The sequence below is a fragment of the Eriocheir sinensis genome, chromosome 31 (genome assembly GCF_024679095.1).
Source record: "Eriocheir sinensis breed Jianghai 21 chromosome 31, ASM2467909v1, whole genome shotgun sequence".
NCBI lineage: Eukaryota > Metazoa > Arthropoda > Malacostraca > Decapoda > Varunidae > Eriocheir > Eriocheir sinensis.
The window spans coordinates 16307352-16326605 of NC_066539.1; the positions used below are offsets into that span (position 1 = coordinate 16307352).

The window sequence follows — 19254 nt, forward strand, 5'->3', positions numbered from 1 at the left end:
CACGTGGGTCTGGGGCGCAAGCAGTGACGTTCGTGACGTTATTCTGCTGTCCATGAGTTCCGTTGGTGATTGTAAGCTCCGACGATTGATGGACTTGGCTAGAGTGTTGTGTTTGTTGGCGTTCCTGCGACGCTCCGTTGTGGCATAGATGTTAGTAGTTGACGCTGGCGTCCTTAGGTCTGAAGGGATGCTGGCCATGCTCCTGGGCCGGGACATCGAGGTCATCTGTGGCTTCGGGAGAGTTCGAGGCAATAAGACATCTTGCCTCTCGCCCGCCTGAGTGGAAGGTGGGATGGAGACGGCAGATGATGAGCTCCTGGGGTTCGCCGCGCTCAGCAAGCTTGACGGCGTGACGGGAAGTTTGTTTCCTTGCACAGGAATCAACAAGGTGTAGGTGTCATGGTCCATGCTCGCATGGACCAGAGGCAGACCCGCACTGCCGGCTGGAGTGCTCCGGGAAGCGGGGATGATGGAAGAGGAGGGGGAGGTGGACTGTACAGTAGCAGGGTCAACGTTTGTGGTGGCGCCTGAGGGTGAGGAGGGCCTACTGTTGGTGGCACCAAGGTAAACACTCCTCCTCTTGGCGGCGAAGAGACAGAGGTCAGTGGCACTGACCTGGTAACCTGGCTGGGCGTCTCTGGGTAACGGCAGCTCCACATAGGTTAGTGTAGGGCCTCCGAGAGTGGACTGGTTATGCTGTAGTAGGTAACAGGAAGGGAATTACACAGGAGCCACGGCAGTATTACATGTGTATTCAGAACTGTGACACTGAAAGCTGTCCATGTTCAGTTGTATTTGTTATCAAGGATTTTGCTTAATAGGAAGCTGGGATTAGTAATTTCCTGATCAAGCTAATAATGAAAAAGCATTCCATCAGAAAAAAATGGCATGAACGCAAAGTTGTTTAGCTGCTGAAATTTTTTTTGTGAAAGTAAAGTCAAACGATCATGTGCATATATATATATATATATATATATATATATATATATATATATATATATATATATATATATATATATATATATATATATATATATATATATATATGTCTGTATGTATTAATGTATGTGTATATGCACACATATTTGTAAATCTACATATATGTATGCTTACTTACATACTTATATACATACATGCATTCATGCTTACACACATGGGACAGCTGAGTAGCTCCACATGCACATACCAGACTTCAGAAGATGGATTTGGGAGGGCAAGAGATCAGGCGGGAGTGTCTGGCCAGAAACCTGAGTAAAATTGTTTTCCATGTATGGCAGAAGGAATTGTTTGTACACTGTTGAGGCATTAGAAGGCACTTAGTTTCTTCGATTAACGGCATTTGTCCCATGCATGTTGTGAGGAAACTCTTACTAAGCTCTAACTCATACGGAGATTGGCAGCATGTCCCATGCGGGGAAAGGGAGGGTCATGCCAAAAGTGGACTAACCTGATGAGTAAAATGACGATTGCTGGGGTGGCTGCGGCAGAATGAATTTATAGTTATCAAAACCTGTTATGCATATTTGGATGAGTGTTTCAGCTACTTAGGAACTACAATGTGTTTGTTCGCTCTATTTGTTTTTTTGGCTCGACCTGGACCGTGCACCTTTCCTGCGTGGTTTGTTTGATCTGAAGGTCTTTAAAATTCACTATTGTACTTTTTACTTCATATCGTCATTTATGGTTGATCGTTACACGGTGTCCAAACATTGCTCAAGTGTTATTTTTTAACTTGGGCCGTTATTGATACTCAGCCACGCCCGTGTCATGTTTAGCCAAATATAACTTTACCCAAGCTGAAACAGGTTCTGCGATTGAATGATCATATATAAATGTATAGTTTGGAAGTAATTCATGACAAAATGATAAAGTATCTTTGGACATTCAAAATGTCTGTTTCTAGTAGTTACCTAACACTTCCGATTAAAGTGTGTGTGTGTGTGTGTGTGTGTGTGTGTGTGTGTGTGTGTGTGTGTGTGTGTGTGTGTGTGTGTGTGTGTGTGTGTGTGTGTGTGTGTGTGCGCGCGTGTGTGTGTGTGTGTGTGTGTGTGTGTGTGTGTGTGTGTGTGTGTGTGTGCGCGCGCGTGTGTGTGTGTGTGTGTGTGTGTGTGTGTGTGTGTGTGTGTGTGTGCGCGCGTGTGTGCGTGCGTGAGTGTGTGTGTGTGTGTGTGTGTGTGTGTGTGTGTGTGTAATTCACCACGGCCTGATCACGAGTTGGACTCGCTTTCGCCAGCAGGTACTCTCACAACGTGAGCAAGTGCTCATTATTGTCGATCTCTGGGTACTGCCAGAACCTCACACACCACACACCCCATCCCCCTTGCTCAAGTGGGGACAGTAAGCACTCCTAGTCAACGGGAAGAATCCGGCCTGAGCGGGGCTCGAACCGCCGCCTGTTTGCCTGTGAAGCCTTGCAGCGCGGCGCTCTAACCGATTGAGCTACCGGAGCGGTGTGTGTGTGTGTGTGTGTGTGTGTGTGTGTGTGTGTGTGTGTGTGTGTGTGTACAGGGTATACAGTCGTCTTAAGAGTGTGTAGTTTTTGTGTTTTGGTACATAACATTTTTTAGTGTAAATGCCGGGACGAGGGCTTGAGGGCTTCATGTACAGGACAGTGGCGAAAATGTATCTACACATTAAGCGATATGCGTGTGTGTGTGTGTGTGTGTGTGTGTGTGTGTGTGTGTATGTGTGTGTGTGTATGCCTGAGTTTGTGCATGTTTGTTTATATTGATATGTTGTGTGTGCTCATATTGGTGTGCTTTTTATGCAATCTTATGTGTATGGAAGCATAAAGTGTATAGCAAACTACTAGGGAAATGCATTTGAAATTATTGTTTTATTTAGAAAAGTGGCTGTAAATAATTGTATAGAGTGATTCTGAAACAAACGCGAAATGAAGCCGTGAAACAATGCAGTTAGAAGGAGACGAATTATAACAACGGAAAAGAAAAATATACAAATGAAAAGCTAATTGTTATGAAAGAAGAGAGAGAGTGTGTGCAATGCATTTATAGAGACATTTGAAAATCACAGTCACGGAGAAGAGAACATAACACCTGAATTATTAAAACGAAAGAGACACAGAAACACGGAATTGAACGCTACGACAAAAAGCACAAAAAAGGGAGGAAATAAAGTAGTGTCTCCAAAACACAAGGAGTGGTGAGGTGGGCTGAGATGGAGCGAGTTGAGATGAAGTCGTGTCAGAATGAGAGAGGGACAGAGACAGTGCCTTAACTCACCGTTCGGGGCAGAGTGCGAACGTTGGGCGGCCCCTCCCCCGTGCCAGCGCCCCCGTGGCCCCCTCTGTCTATACTGTCGTAGCCGGGGTGGTAGGTCAGTACTTCTGCAGGGGGCAAGGGTAAAAAAGACCCTGTTACTCTCCATGGTTAGTTCTGTGTTTTAGTTTTTGTTTGTTATGAAAGCGTTGTGGAATTTTCCCAAGAGTTGAATTTACAGTGCCGTTTTCTGTTTGATGCATGGTAGGAGGTTTCGTTGCTTCATTATGTTGTCAAAGCCACGAAAATCTTAAAGTTTTCCTAAGAGTTGAATTTGTAGTGTTCTTGTAGTAATTGAAAGATTCCGTTAAATGACTTTTCTGTTTCTTGGGTTTTATTCAGGACCTATGAGGCACCTAATTATACACACACACACACACACACACACACACAGGCCCCCCCCCCATCTCCCTCCCTCCCCCGCTACACAAACACACAGAATGACGCATAATCACAGTAATACGCACTCAGACTGACACACAAATACACACACTCACACCAACTGACATACACATACGCACACAGGCTGACACTCTCATTATTCATGCAGGGGCTGACGGACACACATACACACACACACACTGATGCACAAAACTACATGCGGTCTCATCTTAACACACGGACACACCACAGACACACCTCTACGCACCGGTCTTATGTGGAATGATGTCAGGGTCGTTGTCTTCCGCTTCGGCCCCGCTCGTGCCCTCCTTCGCCCGCGCCGTCAGCATCCCCACGTTCAAGGGTTTGTTCTCCAGGTCCCCCTTGAGCTCGTCGTTGGGCGCGCTGCAATCGCCTCTAGGGGTCCTTTTGCGCATTTTCATCACGACCATCACGACCAGCGCCGAGAGGACGAAGGCGAGCACGACGCCGATCAGGATGCCTAGGACAGGTGTGAACTCGAAAAGCGCCGGCGGTCCTTGGAGAGGGAAGGGTGACGGAGTGTTCGGCGTGACTATAGATTGGACGCTGCCAGGGTTGGGTTGGATGAAGGCTTTTGGGGGGTTGGAGGTGAAGGGTGAGGCGAGGAAAGGCGAGGCAGGGCGAGGCGAGTCGGGGCTTGGCGTATTGTTTAAGACTTGGAGGAGGAGGAGGAGGAGGAGGAGGAGGAGGAGGAGGAGGATGGTTGTGAGTGAGAGTTTCCGGGGATGTGTTCTACGAAATTTCTGCTCCTTTTGGTGTTTTTGTCAGGGAGGGAGTGGGGGTGGGGGGGGCAAAGGTCTTGCAACTTTGGAAAAAGACTTAATAGGTTTGAAGTTACTAGTGATGTGTTTTAGTGCTGCTGCATGTTTGTGTAGTTTGAAATGCGTTCAATTTAGCAAATATAATTTTATGAATGAAACGTTCAAAGGCATGTACTGAAATGAAGGTGTGACGTATGTAATGACACGAATGATAACGATGGTGATGAAGATGGCTTGTTGGTTTGGCAGGCACATGTCTGAACTAAATCTTATTGCATTTTTCTCAAGATTCATTTACGGAACTCTGTTGTTTGTAAGCACATTGTCTCAAAATACACAAGTATATGACGAACCAAATTAATACAAAGGTAGGGAAAATGAGCAGCGGGCGCCGTGCCCTCTCCTTACCTGTTCGCTTTTCAGCCACCTTCAGCATGAACGTCTCCAGCTGTGCCACGTCACTCCTGCCCTTGGCGTTGGCGGCGTAGGTCACCATGAGGAAGGACAGGCCGGGCCGCAGCGCCGTCACCTGGAACGCCGGCTCCGAGGAGGAGATGTTGCTGTGCAGCGCCCCGGTGGTGGAGTCGTACACCTGGCGGAGGGGAGCGGGGCGACAAACACCTTCATTACTGCACGCTGTGATTCATGCCGTGAGCCTCCACGCGGTGTTTCAGCGTGAAATGGTTATATTTTAGTTCATATCATAAATATTAGCAATGGACGTTTATGTGTATTGATTACCCCGTGTTTGTCGCGCCTCAAAGCATTGTGCATTTGATTGAATGCGTTAAGTACGCACGTTGAATTGCTTTCGTTTAATATTAAATTCCATTTGGAGCCATGAAGGTAGTGTCCGTGAATCAGAATGTCATGATTGATACTTTGATTTGTTATTCGCTTGATGGGAAATACTCTGAGTCGCTTTAGAGTTCTCGCGTGAATGGCTTGGTTCTGTTTACCTTTATGCTAAGGTTTTCCTGTTCAGGTGAACGAACTGATTCATCTAAAGTTCTAAACCTTTCCACATGCCTCGCCCACACCGCTCACTTCTCCCAGGCTCCTTTTGTCTCCTTGCCCGCACTGCTTCCTCAGCTTCCCCTCTTTCCTCTGCTTTTCCTCGACCCTTTTGTGAGCAGCGCAAAATTTTTAGAGCCTCTTCGATATCCCCTGAGGTTCGGCCATTATCCGAGACCATCAGGAAAATGAATGAAAGTTGGGAGGCGCTCACCTGTGACTCGCCAGGTAATGCTGCGTCTCTTAATGAAAGTAGCGAAGAACTTGATGCCATGAGCCAGCGAGGTGGAGCAGCCTCGCGAATATAAGTGGATTAGTGCGTGTGTCCTCTGTTCTTCCTCTTCCAGTTGTGTTAGATTTAATTAAAGGAGTTTCATTAAGGCGCTGCGTGTCGGACCACCTGGACTATATAACACCCGCCCTCTTATTGTTGGTTTATTGTGAAGCGCCGCAAGGCACGACTTCCGAGAGGGAGTTGCTCCGCTGAAGGCGGCAGCAGCGAGGGGCGGCCCAGCTGCTTGAGTATTTCCTCTCCTGCTTTTATGATGTGTGTGTGTGTGTGTGTGTGTGTGTGTGTGTGTGTGTGTGTGTGTGTGTGTGTGTGTGTGTTTATATATATATATATATATATATATATATATATATATATATATATATATATATATATATATATATATATATATATATATATATATATATATATATATATATATATATATATATTCTCGGAGCAACACTTCCACTTTGTGTAGAGTCCTGCGTGCTGCAATAATCTAGGAGGGCGCTGTTAGACAGGTGCAATCATCCTATAAGTGCCATAAGCCAGCATTGTAAGTACTGGCTGCCTCGCTGTTAAAAAGGTCCAGAAGTTTCAAGCAATGCTTCTAGGAGCCAGTAGCGAACGGAGAACAATATCTCCCACCATTCGCAACACAATCCACCCCCCCTCCCGCTCCGCCCACCGCCTCACCTCCATGAAGAAAGTCTGCGGGAGTCCGCCGTCGAATCCTGCTATACAGTCCACCCAGATGGTGTCGGTGGTGCGGTTGGCGATGGAGCAGTTCTTGGGGGGGTCGGGGGGTCCTGAGGATGGTGGAAGAAACCTCTTTTAGTAAGTTTTATGGCAAACATCATAGTCAAATAGATTTGGAATTAAAATGTGATCATATTGCCGTATCGCCAGTTGAAGGCAATGATAAACATGGTGTTGGTGGGAAAGTTCTGTTAGATATAAAAAGGAAAGCGTTACCACTTGTACGGAAACGGAGCTACATTTGGTAAAATCTTGTATGTAATCAAGGGATACATTCTTTATTTCTATTTTCACTGGACGGAGCACCGATTTCTGCACCAAATTGAGTTAATATACTTCCCGTTAGCAGCGGAATTCTTCAGCAAGGGCGGCGCTTCAGGCCAATGAGAATAATTGTTGCATCGAGAAATGCCACGTTTGGGAAAGTGAAAACTGACACTGAAATCGGTCTTTTTTGCGTTCTTATGCTGCTAGTATTGGAGAGACGACAATGGTGTGTTGTTGTTGTTGTTGTTGTTGATGTTGTTGATGTTAATATTACTTTTGTCACCATTATAGTTATTGTTGTTGTTGTTGATAATGTTGATGTTATTGTTGTTGCTATTATTTTTGTTATTTTTATCATTGCTTCTTTTACTTTGAGCGTCGCAATTATTATTAAATTGATAGTATTTTCGTTTATCACACGGTCTCGCTTAGGCACTGTAAATATAATTATGTGTTCATTATGCAGTGAATTGTTGTTTTGAACTTCATATATTTTACATTTGAAATTTATTGTTTGTTTGCTTACGTTTGCCTTGCTTACATTCATCATATCTCAGTCGCGTCGTTTCATTTGATATCAGTTTTTCCTTGCGTATTATTTTTTTTCTTTCTTTTCCTCTTAGTTTTTGTTTGATTGTTTGTTTATACTGTTCTTACCTGTTATACATTTTCGTTATCTCAAACACACACACACACATACACACACACACACACGCAACACCACATACATCAATTTTCCGATGAAAGTCATTAACATTCTCACCGGGGTCGTGTGTAGTAGCACCTTCCGCCCAACCCTTACTCTGCTTGCCCGCCCTCCTTCTTGCCCCATCATCTATCCTCAGAAGTGAAGGGCGTAGTTGCGAGAGAATAACATAACTGAGGGGGCAGCAGAGACGCTCCTCCCATTACCAACCGGCGCATCAATACCCAGCTAACGAGGGGAAGCCACTTGTTTGGGCCAGGTGCCTCCTTAATACTCTCCGCCGAGCCACGCCAACGCTCCTTTCCAGACGGCATTTACATAGCAGAGGATTTAGGCGTGCGAGGAGCTAATGATGGACGCAGGTGTCCCGTGAGAGAGAGTGTGTGTGTGTGTGTGTGTGTGTGTGTGTGTGTGTGTGTGTGTTAAGTGAGAGAGAGAGAGAGAAGAGAGAGAGAGAGAGAGAGAGAGAGAGAGAGAGAGAGAGAGAGAGAGAGAGAGACGTTTCCTATGACATGTTCCACAGTAGTTGCCAACACCTTTTTTGTTTCCGTCAGAAGTGAACAATTACATTTAACACTTTAAACAAAAATATAATTTGTTCACAGGAAAATGCAATTTTCCTTCCCAGCCTAAAAAATAAAATAGATTGAGAATCGAGAGCCCTAGGCGGCCCAAGGGGAAGGTCGGCAGACACCGTGGAAACGTTTGATGGATGGGAACGATAACATGCAGTGTAAAGTTACTTCATATAAATGCTTTATTGTTTTTAAAAGGCCCAAGTCTGCAGCAGCGGCATGTGGGGACGGTGTTCCCTTTCAGCGGGCAGAGGATTGGGACGTGAGGCGGGAAGGGCTGCGCTGCTGTCATTCAGGCCCAAAAGGGAAAACACAAACACGAAGTGAGCGAGTGAGTGGTTCCTTGAAGCTAACAAAAACAGACAAGGTTTCAATAATAAGAAATTGATATGTAGTTAAATGTGAGATAGAAGAATAGCAAGCGTAACCTTAAACAACACTAATTCTATATGGTTGTAAAAATAAAAATAAAACGCAAGTTTAGTAACTAGTTTTAATACATTCACGACCGTTGTGAACTGGACGGATAAATTGAAATGAAAGATTTTACTCGGAACTTTGGAAGAGATCGCTCGTGTCGCCAGGCACTAGAAGCTGTTCGTGGGTAACAGGGGATTCTTACAAGCAGAAGTGGGTACGGAGGATGGCAAAATCAAATATGGAATAAAAAAGAATGTATTTGAAATGGATAATTTAAATTCGTGTATGGTTTTAGTCAGTATTTATAACGTTCATTATGATTTTATATATTGCACACTTGTATGCTTGCGAAAAGCATTAGGTTATTGGAGCTAACAAAAATATCTGTGGTGCTAAAATTGTCTATTTGCGTTATTAATTTCCTGGGAATGCAGTTTTTGTTTTACGTGTTAAATAGCGGCCATTACGTTCAATTGCTTTAATGCTTTTCCTCGTCGGTTATCGTCAGGCGGCTGTGGAAATAGCAGCGCATTGAAGCACCAACAAAGCAGAAAGTTTTTATTCAGCAATAGACTCAATGAAACCTATTCGACAGAATGCAGTCCTACAAAAAAAATATTGTGATAACGAGGGGGAGGATGAGGATGAGGAGGAGGAGATGTCCAACATTAAAGGTGTTTCATGAATGCGTAGCACAAGTACAGTAGATTCACTGAAATGGTGAGTGACTCATTCAGATATATTCAGTCACATCGTCCATTCAATGTTTTGTGCTCCAAGCTAATCAAACAAGTAGAAATAACGGTATACTGATTAAAACGAAGTGATGTTCTAGACACATTGGCTGAACGTTTCCCCCGAACCGAGTTGTCCAGCTTGAAACAGTCTTCATGCAGAGGTAGTGAATAAGGAAACGATTAACTCTTTTGAATATTGTATTAACCATTATTGAGTTGTGACCGGAGTGAGCTGAACGTTCCCGTACGTATTCAAGGCAATGATATATTCTGCGGCTCACTGAAGCACCTGAGGAACCTATTTATTCACCACAGCAGGCAGCCGCGATATATACCAATAGTCTTTGTTTTGCCTCCTTCTCCTTCTCTTCGTTTTCCTCCTCCTCTTAGCCATCGTTCTTCTCCTCCTCCCCTTTCCCCTCCTCCTCCCCGTCCTCGTTCTTAGTCTTATTCCTCCTCCTCTTCCTCCTCCTATACCTACCTACCTACCTACCTACCAGCCTTACCCTGTCGCAGAGGCTCTTCCATTCTACCCCAAATTTTATTCATCGCGTTAATGGACGAGAACGGACGCATTCGTCACAACGTTTTGCAGCTCCTCTTTTTTTTCTCCTCTCCAGGCAACGCAGCGTGCAAGTGTCTTCATGGAGATCAACGAGAGAGAGAGAGAGAGAGAGAGAGAGAGAGAGAGAGAGAGAGAGAGAGAGAGAGAGAGAGAGAGAGAGAGAGAGAGAGAGAGAGAGAGAGAGAGAGAGAGAGAGAGAGAGAGAGAGAGAGAGAGAGAGAGAGAGATACATAGATGGAGATAGATGAAGATAGATAGATAGCTCGATGTATGCAAAGAAGATTACACAAATGGATAGGTAGATAGAAACATAGATAGATAGATAGATATGAAGGAAGTTAGATATGAAGGTGGATAGACAGGTAGGTAAACAGGTGAATAGATAGATAGATATAGATATGTAGAGAGAGAGAGAAAGAGAAAGAGAGGGAAAGTCAGTATGGAGGTTTGTTAGTCAGTTTGTTGTTCACTGCACACATTCATACAATTCTGTTATTGGGAATTTGATCGTCAGCCATTCTTTACCGCGGGCATAATCCTCCTTCCTGCCTCGGCCGTCCCTTCTCTGTCTCCCGCGCGCACCACCCTTCCTCGCTCTCCCTTCACCGAGGAATATTCTTCTCTTTCCATCTGTGTAATCCTTTAGGCTGTTTAGGATTCTCGAGGTATTGCTTAATCCGAATGTGATGTAATTTGAAAACCCAACTCCAGTCCACGAGGATTTAGCTTGCACGTAAATTTAATATATATCCGTTCCAGTTTCTTCTGACACAATATTTTTTCATTGGGTAAATACTAAGTGTTATTACTCCCATAGAGCAATAAAATTTAAATAATAATAGTTGCCACATATCAGAAAAATTATGCAATGCGGACAGTTCAAATTTTTATTGTTTTGAAGATAACTAAAGTGAATAAAAGTCCAAAAATGTTAACGTATGAACTGTAGATATGAAGGTTGTACACTTTCCATCCCTATCTGTATTTCAGGTGACTATTTTTTCTATTTACCTGTCATCATTTTATCATAGTACCTGTTCTGTTTGACGTACATCTGTCCCCTAAAGTCGTGTTCTCTGAGACCCTCCTGCTTGAAGATGCTTTTATCAGCGAACACAGCCACTCACTAACATGGTCTATGAAATTCTCTTACTTAATCATGTGTATGTAGCAATATGTAATGTTATTTCTTTAGTTATTGACTTATTTATGGATTTCTTTTCTTACTATTTGTAATTATTTCCTGTTCCTTTACAAACATCACATTCACTCAGTATGGACGCCCTCATGGGAGTGGTGGCGGAATGGATCCTGGGCACGAGGCGGAGCTGGGGCCGTGATCAGTTCCTGCCGAAAGGTCACCTAGAGCCGTTTCGTTGTTTTCCGGTTGCGGTTCGGTAGAGCACGAAAGGGTGGAGCAGTTTTCGGATTTTGATTTTAAAAGTTTTTCAGTAATCATTGTGAGCGTGTACATGTTTGTGAAGCTGACTAATCTACCTTACAGCATATTTCTCTTAATTTGTTTATATGAAAGGTTTCCATTTCTTATCGATTTGTGCAGAGCATTTCACAACAATGCATGTTATGAATTCACAGCTGACACGACATAATCGTTGCAAGTTTAAAAGTGTCTTCTTTTAATCCTTGATTTTCTTTCGTCCACTTATTTTAAATAATTTTGCGAGACAAAAACGTCCATTTTACGTTTATGAACAACTTGATGGCCAGCACGAGGGAATAGAGGTTGGGGAATTTTTCCTTTGGCAGTGTGGACCGTGCGGGCGTGTGGGCGTGCGGGCGCGCGTGCCTTCCTGTTTCTTGATGCCCCGCGAGTGGCCATTATGAGCGGCCGCAGCCGGTTAGTGAGCAGTGAAAAGAAAATGAGAGCCTCCGAGGCACACAGCCACAAGCCTCGTTAAAATTTTAAAAGCGGGAAGTTAAATTGCACTTCCGGCACTTATTATCGTAAATATTGTAACGCCACTAATTTGTTGGCAGGTATGAACGTTAATATGGAATGACTCGCTCCGGATTTCAGAATCTCTAATATATAATTGAATCACTATAGTGTATGTGTGTGTGTGTGTGTGTGTGTGTGTGTGTGTGTGTGTGTGTGTGTGTGTGTGTGTGTGCATAATTATATGGATTTATATTTTTCTCTACCAGCGTGTTTACATATAAACATCAAAATCTCTTGCAATCGACATCGCCTTTCGGCTCTCGTGTGTCTGCCGAGACCCACGAACGGTCGGATAGGGCAGCAGCGTGCTCAGGAGGACGTGGCCGGTGAGGGGCCGGGGCAGCGGTGGCCTCAGGCGCAGGCTGTCTGCATGTCGTCCATCTGGGGGTGTGCTCTCCCTTACATTTCTCAGACTGCTTCGCCGCGCCGTGGCTCCTCCTTCCGTTCTGGGTATTGTCATAGACAAGGAAAGTCTCGCGGGTTTATACACACATAAAAAGTAAAGAAAAGAAACTCTTTCAGTGGGAATTGAATTCGGGCTGGCAGCTCTTACACTAATGGACCGATGAAGTGTAATTCAGCGGGTAAATATCCACGTGTATCTACAATGTGCTGGTTACCTGGAAAGTCGGGGTCATTATGGAATGGAATCGCTGACGCACATGAGTAAAACTTGCTTCGCCTGAACTACTTTTGACGTATTTATTTCTTTATTTTATCTTGCGCAAAAGAATGGGTTGGGTGAAAGAAGACTTGATTAACCCGTATTTATAATGTAATTATTCTAGGTGAGCAAATAACTATACGATAGGGAATCATCGAAACAGTGATTATGAATAGTGTTGATGGGGACATGACAGCATCCTGGAAGCCATTGGCAATTTGACGCTTTCATCACGATTGTCTCTTTCTAATAGAATACGTTTCGTGCCACGTGGGGACGCGTGTCGACCTACCGAGGCTGCGCGGCCACGAAGAGGCAGCGGCATAGAAACGATTTTATATAGCAACGTCTGTTCACAGGTGTTGATGTTTACTGCTGCCTTTATTGGCGGTTCTCATTTCAATGTTTTCACTGAAGATGAGTAAAGAGGGCGATAGTTTGGGTAATGGTGTTTGCAACGTACTGTGTTTGGACTCATTAATCTCAGCAACACGAACTTGTTTTTTGCGATTGTCAAGCAATTGGGTCATTGGTGTGCAGTATTAGGGAATTGGAATTCATGTTCCTCCTGGAATCACCTCAACAAGAAGGAAAAGTTCGCCAGGATTCCATACCATTATCTACCTATCTATCTATCTATCTCTCTATCTTTCTAATATCTATCTATATATTAATCTATCTATCCATTATGCACATTTATTTATAATTATTAAGGTTTCTTATAGCGGCACAGTTTTTAATTTTCTTACATCCAACAGGTGATTTCTTAAGGGACCATGAAGGGGAAGAAAACAGTACACACGCTCTGCTCACAAACTTACTGTGGCTCAACGCCGCGGATCATTTTACTAACTTTTAAAGAGAACTTTGTGACAAGCAGGGAAACAACACTCTCCTAAACCTCTGTGCGCGCCGTGAACTTACCATCCCCCTGGAGTAGTAAAAGTGGATATTTCCCTTCCACGCCATTCCATTCCTTCCGTCTCCCGGTCGTTGCTCCGTTATCAGGGCGGAGGGAAGGGTCGGGGGAGTGGTTCTCTTCTTCCACTCTATTAGATCCAATTTCCCTCCCATTAGAGAGAAAATCGTGTTATTCTACTGAAGCTGCGTCCCTCTGCGTCCGTGTTAATGTCATCGCCGAGGGAAGAAAAATTGTCCCCGAATTTTCACGTAAAAGGATAGCAGAGACTTTTCCATTATGCAATTTGTTTCACATTTCACCTTCATTGTTGACGCATTCTTTTTTGTTATGTCATCGTGTTTTGCAGTAGTTAATCGAGAGAGCGAGAACGCGAGTGTGTGTGTGTGTGTGTGTGTGTGTGTGTGTGTGTGTGTGTGTGTGTGTGTGTGTGTGTCTCTCTCTCTCTCTCTCTCTCTCTCTCTCTCTCTCTCTCTCTCTCTCTCTCTCTCTCTCTCTCTCTCTCTCTCTCTCTCTCTCTCTCTCTCTCTCTCTCTCAGCATGATTTTGGAGAGTTCTTGAATTTCCAGACAGAGAGAGAGAGAGAGAGAGAGAGAGAGAGAGAGAGAGAGAGAGAGAGAGAGAGAGAGAGAGAGAGAGAGAGAGAGAGAGAGAGAGAGAGAGAGAGAGAGAGAGAGAGAGAGAGAGGGAGAGAGAGAGAGAGAGAGAGAGAGAGAGAGAGAGAGAGAGTCAGAGTGAGAGGGAGAGAGAGAGAGAGAGAGAGAGAGAGAGAGAGAAAGTGAGAGATGGTATGTGTAGCAGAAGATGAACCAGCTGTGTCGTTGGATAGATGAACGAGGGTTGTCTGATGTACCTCTTTTCCTCGTCATCTTCTTGGGATAAAGTTTCATATTGACTCACCGGGTATTTTGCGTGCACTGAGAGGTCGAATAGTTTGTCATAGGAAGCGTAGGTGTCGAGGCGTGGTGAAGGGCGTCAGGTGTGTTTTGAGAAGATTAAATGGACTTGATTGGATGTTTAATTTCTTAGAATACGGAAGTGTAACATAATTTTGCCGATTAAATTAACACCGATATATATGATTAATGCCGTCCGTCTTGCCTGTTTAGCGCCAGAACGTGGAAATTCCAAACCTTACCACCGTATACACGCACACACACACACACACCCTCCCCCCCTCACACACACACCTACATCCCCCTCCCCCCACACACACACACACCGTTAGATTCCACTTCCTCACACGCAAAAGTCTCAAAACAAACAACAACAAAAAATTACAAAACTGATCCCCGGCAACTCTACATTAACCAGGTTTGCATTTCAGCTCTTCCCTCTCCCTGGTTTTCTTTTCCGCCCCGTCCCCAGTCCAACTAGCGAGGGTCCCAATAACTGTTAATATTGCCAAGTGCGTCCCGGCCTCGAGAGGGTCGGGTCAAGGAAGGGCGATCATGGGTTGTTGTTAAGAGAAGGTCAGAGGTAGGGCGATAATTGCATAGCCTTAAGTAGAGCGAGGGGGTGAGAGAGAGAGAGAGAGAGAGAGAGAGAGAGAGAGAGAGAGAGAGAGAGAGAGAGAGAGAGAGAGAGAGAGAGAGAGAGAGAGAGAGAGAGAGAGAGAGAGAGAGAGAGAGAGAGAGAGAGAGAGAGAGAGAGAGAGAGAGAGAGAGAGAGAGAGAGAGAGAGAGAGAGAGAGAGAGAGAGAGAGAGAGAGAGAAAGGTAGAAAGAGAAAGGTAGAAAGAGAAAGGTAGAGAGAGGAAGGTAGAGAGAGAAAGGGAGAGAGAGAAAGGTAGAGAGAGAGAGAGAGAGAGAGAGAGAGAGAGAGAGAGAGAGAGAGAGAGAGAGAGAGAGAGAGAGAGAGAGAGAGAGAGAGAGAGAGAGAGAGAGAGAGAGAGAGAGAGAGAGAGAGGAAACACTGACTAAAAATTTTACCTTCCCCGTTTCACAGTTTGTAGTCATAAATGATAAATGAAAGATTCTGAATATAAGTGTTGAGGTTGATGGGTATTACTCGTGTGGTCTACAATAATGACTAACACTCGGGGGGGATTTACGCGTTAGAATATTATTACTCTCATAAATAAATAAATAAAATAAAGTGGTTTTGCTCGCGTAATGGTAATGTGGCTGACCGTCATTATAAGTACGGATTGGTTACCTGGAATTAATAGGAACATTAATTTTCCTGATTACAGCATCTGAGGACAATAATATTCGAGTAAGGTCAGCGAGAGTGGTGGAATTGTGGTAGGAATGGTGGCGAGAATGGTGGTGGGAATGGTGCTGGGAATGTGGTAGGGACGGTGGTAGGAATTGTGGTGTGAATAGTGGTTGGAATGGTAGTGGTAATGGTAGGAATGGTTGTGGGAATAGTGGTAGAAATGCTGGCAGGAATGGTAATGGTGGTTGTAATGGTGATGGTAATGGTGGTAGAAATGGTGGTAGGAATGGTAGTGGTAATGGGAATGGTGCTGGGAATAGAGGTGGGAATGGTGATGATAATGGTGGTGGTAATGGTGGTGGAAGTAGTAATGGGAATGGTGATGGGAATATTAGTAGGAATGGTGATGAGAATGGCGGTAGTGGAAATGGTGGTGGGAATAGTGGTTGGAATGGTAGTGGAAATGTTGGGAATGGTGGTGAAAATGGTGGCGGGAATGGTCGTGGGGATGGTGGCGGTAATGGTGGTTGTAATCGTCGTAGGAATGGTGGCAGGAATGGTCGTGGGGATGGTGGCGGTAATGGTGGTTGTAATCGTCGTAGGAATGGTGGCAGGAATGGTGGTTATTTTATACAGACTGGTGAGGAGTGGCGGCTGTGATGGTAGTGGTGGTGGCGGTTGGTTGGTGTAATTTATGATAATGTTGATGCTGGGAGGTTATGAGTTATACAAATGGTAATTATTATGTGGTGATTGGTGATGGAATATTCATAGGTTGTAAAGTTGATGATAGTGGCACTGGGCTTGCGAGGGTTGGGCTTGTTGGTGATTATGTATAATGGCTGCAGATGGCGATGTTGGTGATGATGGTGATTTAGAGTGGTGTGGTGGTGGTAAGGATGGCGATATTTATGGTGATGATATTAGTTTTTGTTAATGGTTGAGTGATAGAATGAGTAATTTAGGTGATCATGATACGGAGTGGATGTCAGTATTTACTAGAAATCGTGCCATTGTGCTTAGGCATCTTCCTGTGTCTCTTTTTATATGGAGCAGCGTGTTGCAGGCCTCATACTATTTTGTTTTATTCTTAGTCCGTTTTTTTTGCATCGTAAGAAAAGTATTGAGTGTGGTTATGTGAACTAAGCTGATATTGATGGATTGACTTAGCTTGAGCATATGGTGTTGACGATACCTCCACATAAAGACAATGATCCAAATTTTTGAGTCGTTTATCCTCCTTATCGTACTCTATGAGTGTAAGACATGAACATTGAATAGTGACTTGAAGAGGTAAATGGTAGTGATGGTGGTTGTGTGAGGCGGGTGTGGGGGGGTTGAGTAGAGCATAAGTATCGTGTACCTTATGTTGGTGCAAATATTAATTAATGAAAAGAATCTTGATTGATAAGGAGCTTTTTTACGGTGAAAGCATATGGGAAAAAAATATATGGGTGAGAGGGCGCTCTTAATAGCTTTTTAAGGTTAGAAGAAACCCACATTAACCCTTTCTAGGCCTTGCCAGACTGCCGCCGACAAAAATCGGTCTTTGAGACTTATAATGAGGGTCGAGAGTTAGGAGGCGGGGCGCCTCCTAGAATTTACGACAACCCACAATAAGAGAAAAAACTCATAACCCGCCCGTACCCGCGGCATAAAGTGACTTTTATCGCCACATAAAAGCTTTGTTATGAGGCGAGATGTTAGCAACAGCCAGGGTGGGGGAGGCGTCTCGAGAGGCCGCGGCCACTGCAGCACTACAGCGGCAGCGGCAGCCTGAACACGCCGGTGGTGCGGCCGTGGTGACGGTGACAGGGCGTGCTAATGGCGGCTGTGATATGGTAATGACATTAACTTCAAGAGGGAGGAGCAGGGAACGATACGAAAAATATATGGTTATAATGGGAACTAGAAAAGACAGAAAAAAGGAGAGACAAAAGTAATAACAACAACAATAACAATGATAATATAATATTAATAATAATATGAATAATGATAATAATAATAATAGTAATAATAATAATAATAATAATAATAATAATAATAATAATAATAATAATAATAATAATAATAATAATAATAATAATAGAATAATAAGAATAAGAATAAGAAAAGGAAGAAGAAGAGGAGGATAATGAACAAAAAAGGGAAATAAAATAATCAAATGGTTATGATAAATATAAAAAAAACAAAGAAAATTGTAATAATGACTATTGATAGTAAAAATCATTATGATCATGATAATAATAATAATAATAATAATAATAATAATAATAATAAGAATAAGAATAAAAATTAAAATAATAAAAAGAAAGAAAAAGATAAAGAAGAAAAGCATAAGAAGAAAGACAAAGAAGAAGAAAAAGAAGAGGAATTACCTGTTATGAATCAAGTAGACACAGAGCCACACGAGAAATATCTTGGGCACATAAAATATTCTTTAATCCGTGCGGGACCATTTGTCTCTCTCTGAAAGGAGCTGACGCGCGGTATTCACAGTGGTGCCGAGGCCGCCACACGTCACTCCGGCGGGGGCACCGACTTCTATTGCCAGGCGACGCACCGAGGCCCCGCGGCGTGTGTTTGGCGGCGCCTTGCTCGAGACCGGATGGTGTGTTAAGCGCGATATGTCTTGTTTTGAGCATCGTGTTTACAGTAGGACGGTCAAGCAGCAGCCTTGGGCAAGCTCCCTTTACAACCCTGATTCTTAGAGAAAAATGTCTCCTTTCATTATTTTAATACCACTTAATGGCACAGATGTCTGACTGTGAGTACGTGTTGGTCCTCAAATATCTAGTACCAGGAACACCAACGGCTCTCAATAAATTTTTTTGCCTGATCAAAAACCGTAAATAGTCGTAGGTTCTTGGTACCCGCGATCCGAGCTGCACCGCTGGACATGGTGTGTGTGTATATATATATATATATATATATATATATATATATATATATATATATATATATATATATATATATATATATATATATATATATATATATATATATATATATATAGTACAGCAATGCTGGAAGAGTGCATTGGAAAACGCATGAAATAACGAGTTGCTTTGCCTTGGGGAGACGCTGGAGAGTATCGGGAACAGTGACGCTGCCATGCTTGCTCGGAATCAGGATCAATATAAGACTCCTGCGTAGGACTAAAGCTCCTCTGAGTAGGGACAGTGAGAGGTATGCCAGGCTTCTCGCTGATGATGTCGTTGGTAATTTTGATGAACATGACCTCTAACCTGCTTCCTGAGCCCTGAAGGAGTTCCCCCATAAGCCTCCCTCTCAGGTGAATGATATTTAAACATCAGATGGTTGCCTCGTGTCAGATATGGATGAGCATAGAGCTTTCTACTTACATTTTTGCAGCTGTTGGCGGCTCTGACCTAATGTGTGTTACAGTTAATGGATACTGATCCACCAAATGAGGAGAAGCTAGCCTCTTGACGGAAGTCAGAGAGGCTGTGAAAAGGTTGGGGGTTAGAAAAGTATCTGGCTTTGTAACATCAGTATGGAGCTGCTTAAAGCTGCAGGTGCAAACGTGATCCATGTGATGCATTCAGTCAGATGCATTCAGTTCTGACTGCCGTATACCAAACTGCCATTCCTCTTGACTTGTAACGGGGGTTGGCCGTCTCTGTTAAGAAAGAGGAAGGGGACCAAATACCGTGGTATTACACTGCTCGTTGTGCTAGGCCAGGTGTTTAGCCATCTGTTTCTCATGCCGATCCGTAGCTAATTGCTGAATTTGCAGATACCTGAGCAGT

At 43.8% G+C, this 19254-nt stretch overlaps 1 protein-coding gene across 1 annotated transcript in view; it reads right to left on the reverse strand.

Moving 5' to 3' along the window:
- Positions 1-19254, reverse strand: part of LOC127005976 (nephrin-like) — a 154182-nt gene that overhangs the window by 852 nt on the left and 134076 nt on the right. Inside the window, exons 11-15 of the mRNA XM_050875453.1 lie at positions 6447-6559; positions 4871-5054; positions 3928-4197; positions 3243-3346; positions 1-696 (exon numbers count right to left, since the gene is read on the reverse strand). The exon at positions 1-696 is cut by the window's left edge and continues 852 nt beyond it. Coding sequence (XP_050731410.1) covers positions 1-696; positions 3243-3346; positions 3928-4197; positions 4871-5054; positions 6447-6559 — 1367 coding nt within the window. The remainder of the gene's footprint in view (positions 697-3242; positions 3347-3927; positions 4198-4870; positions 5055-6446; positions 6560-19254) is intronic.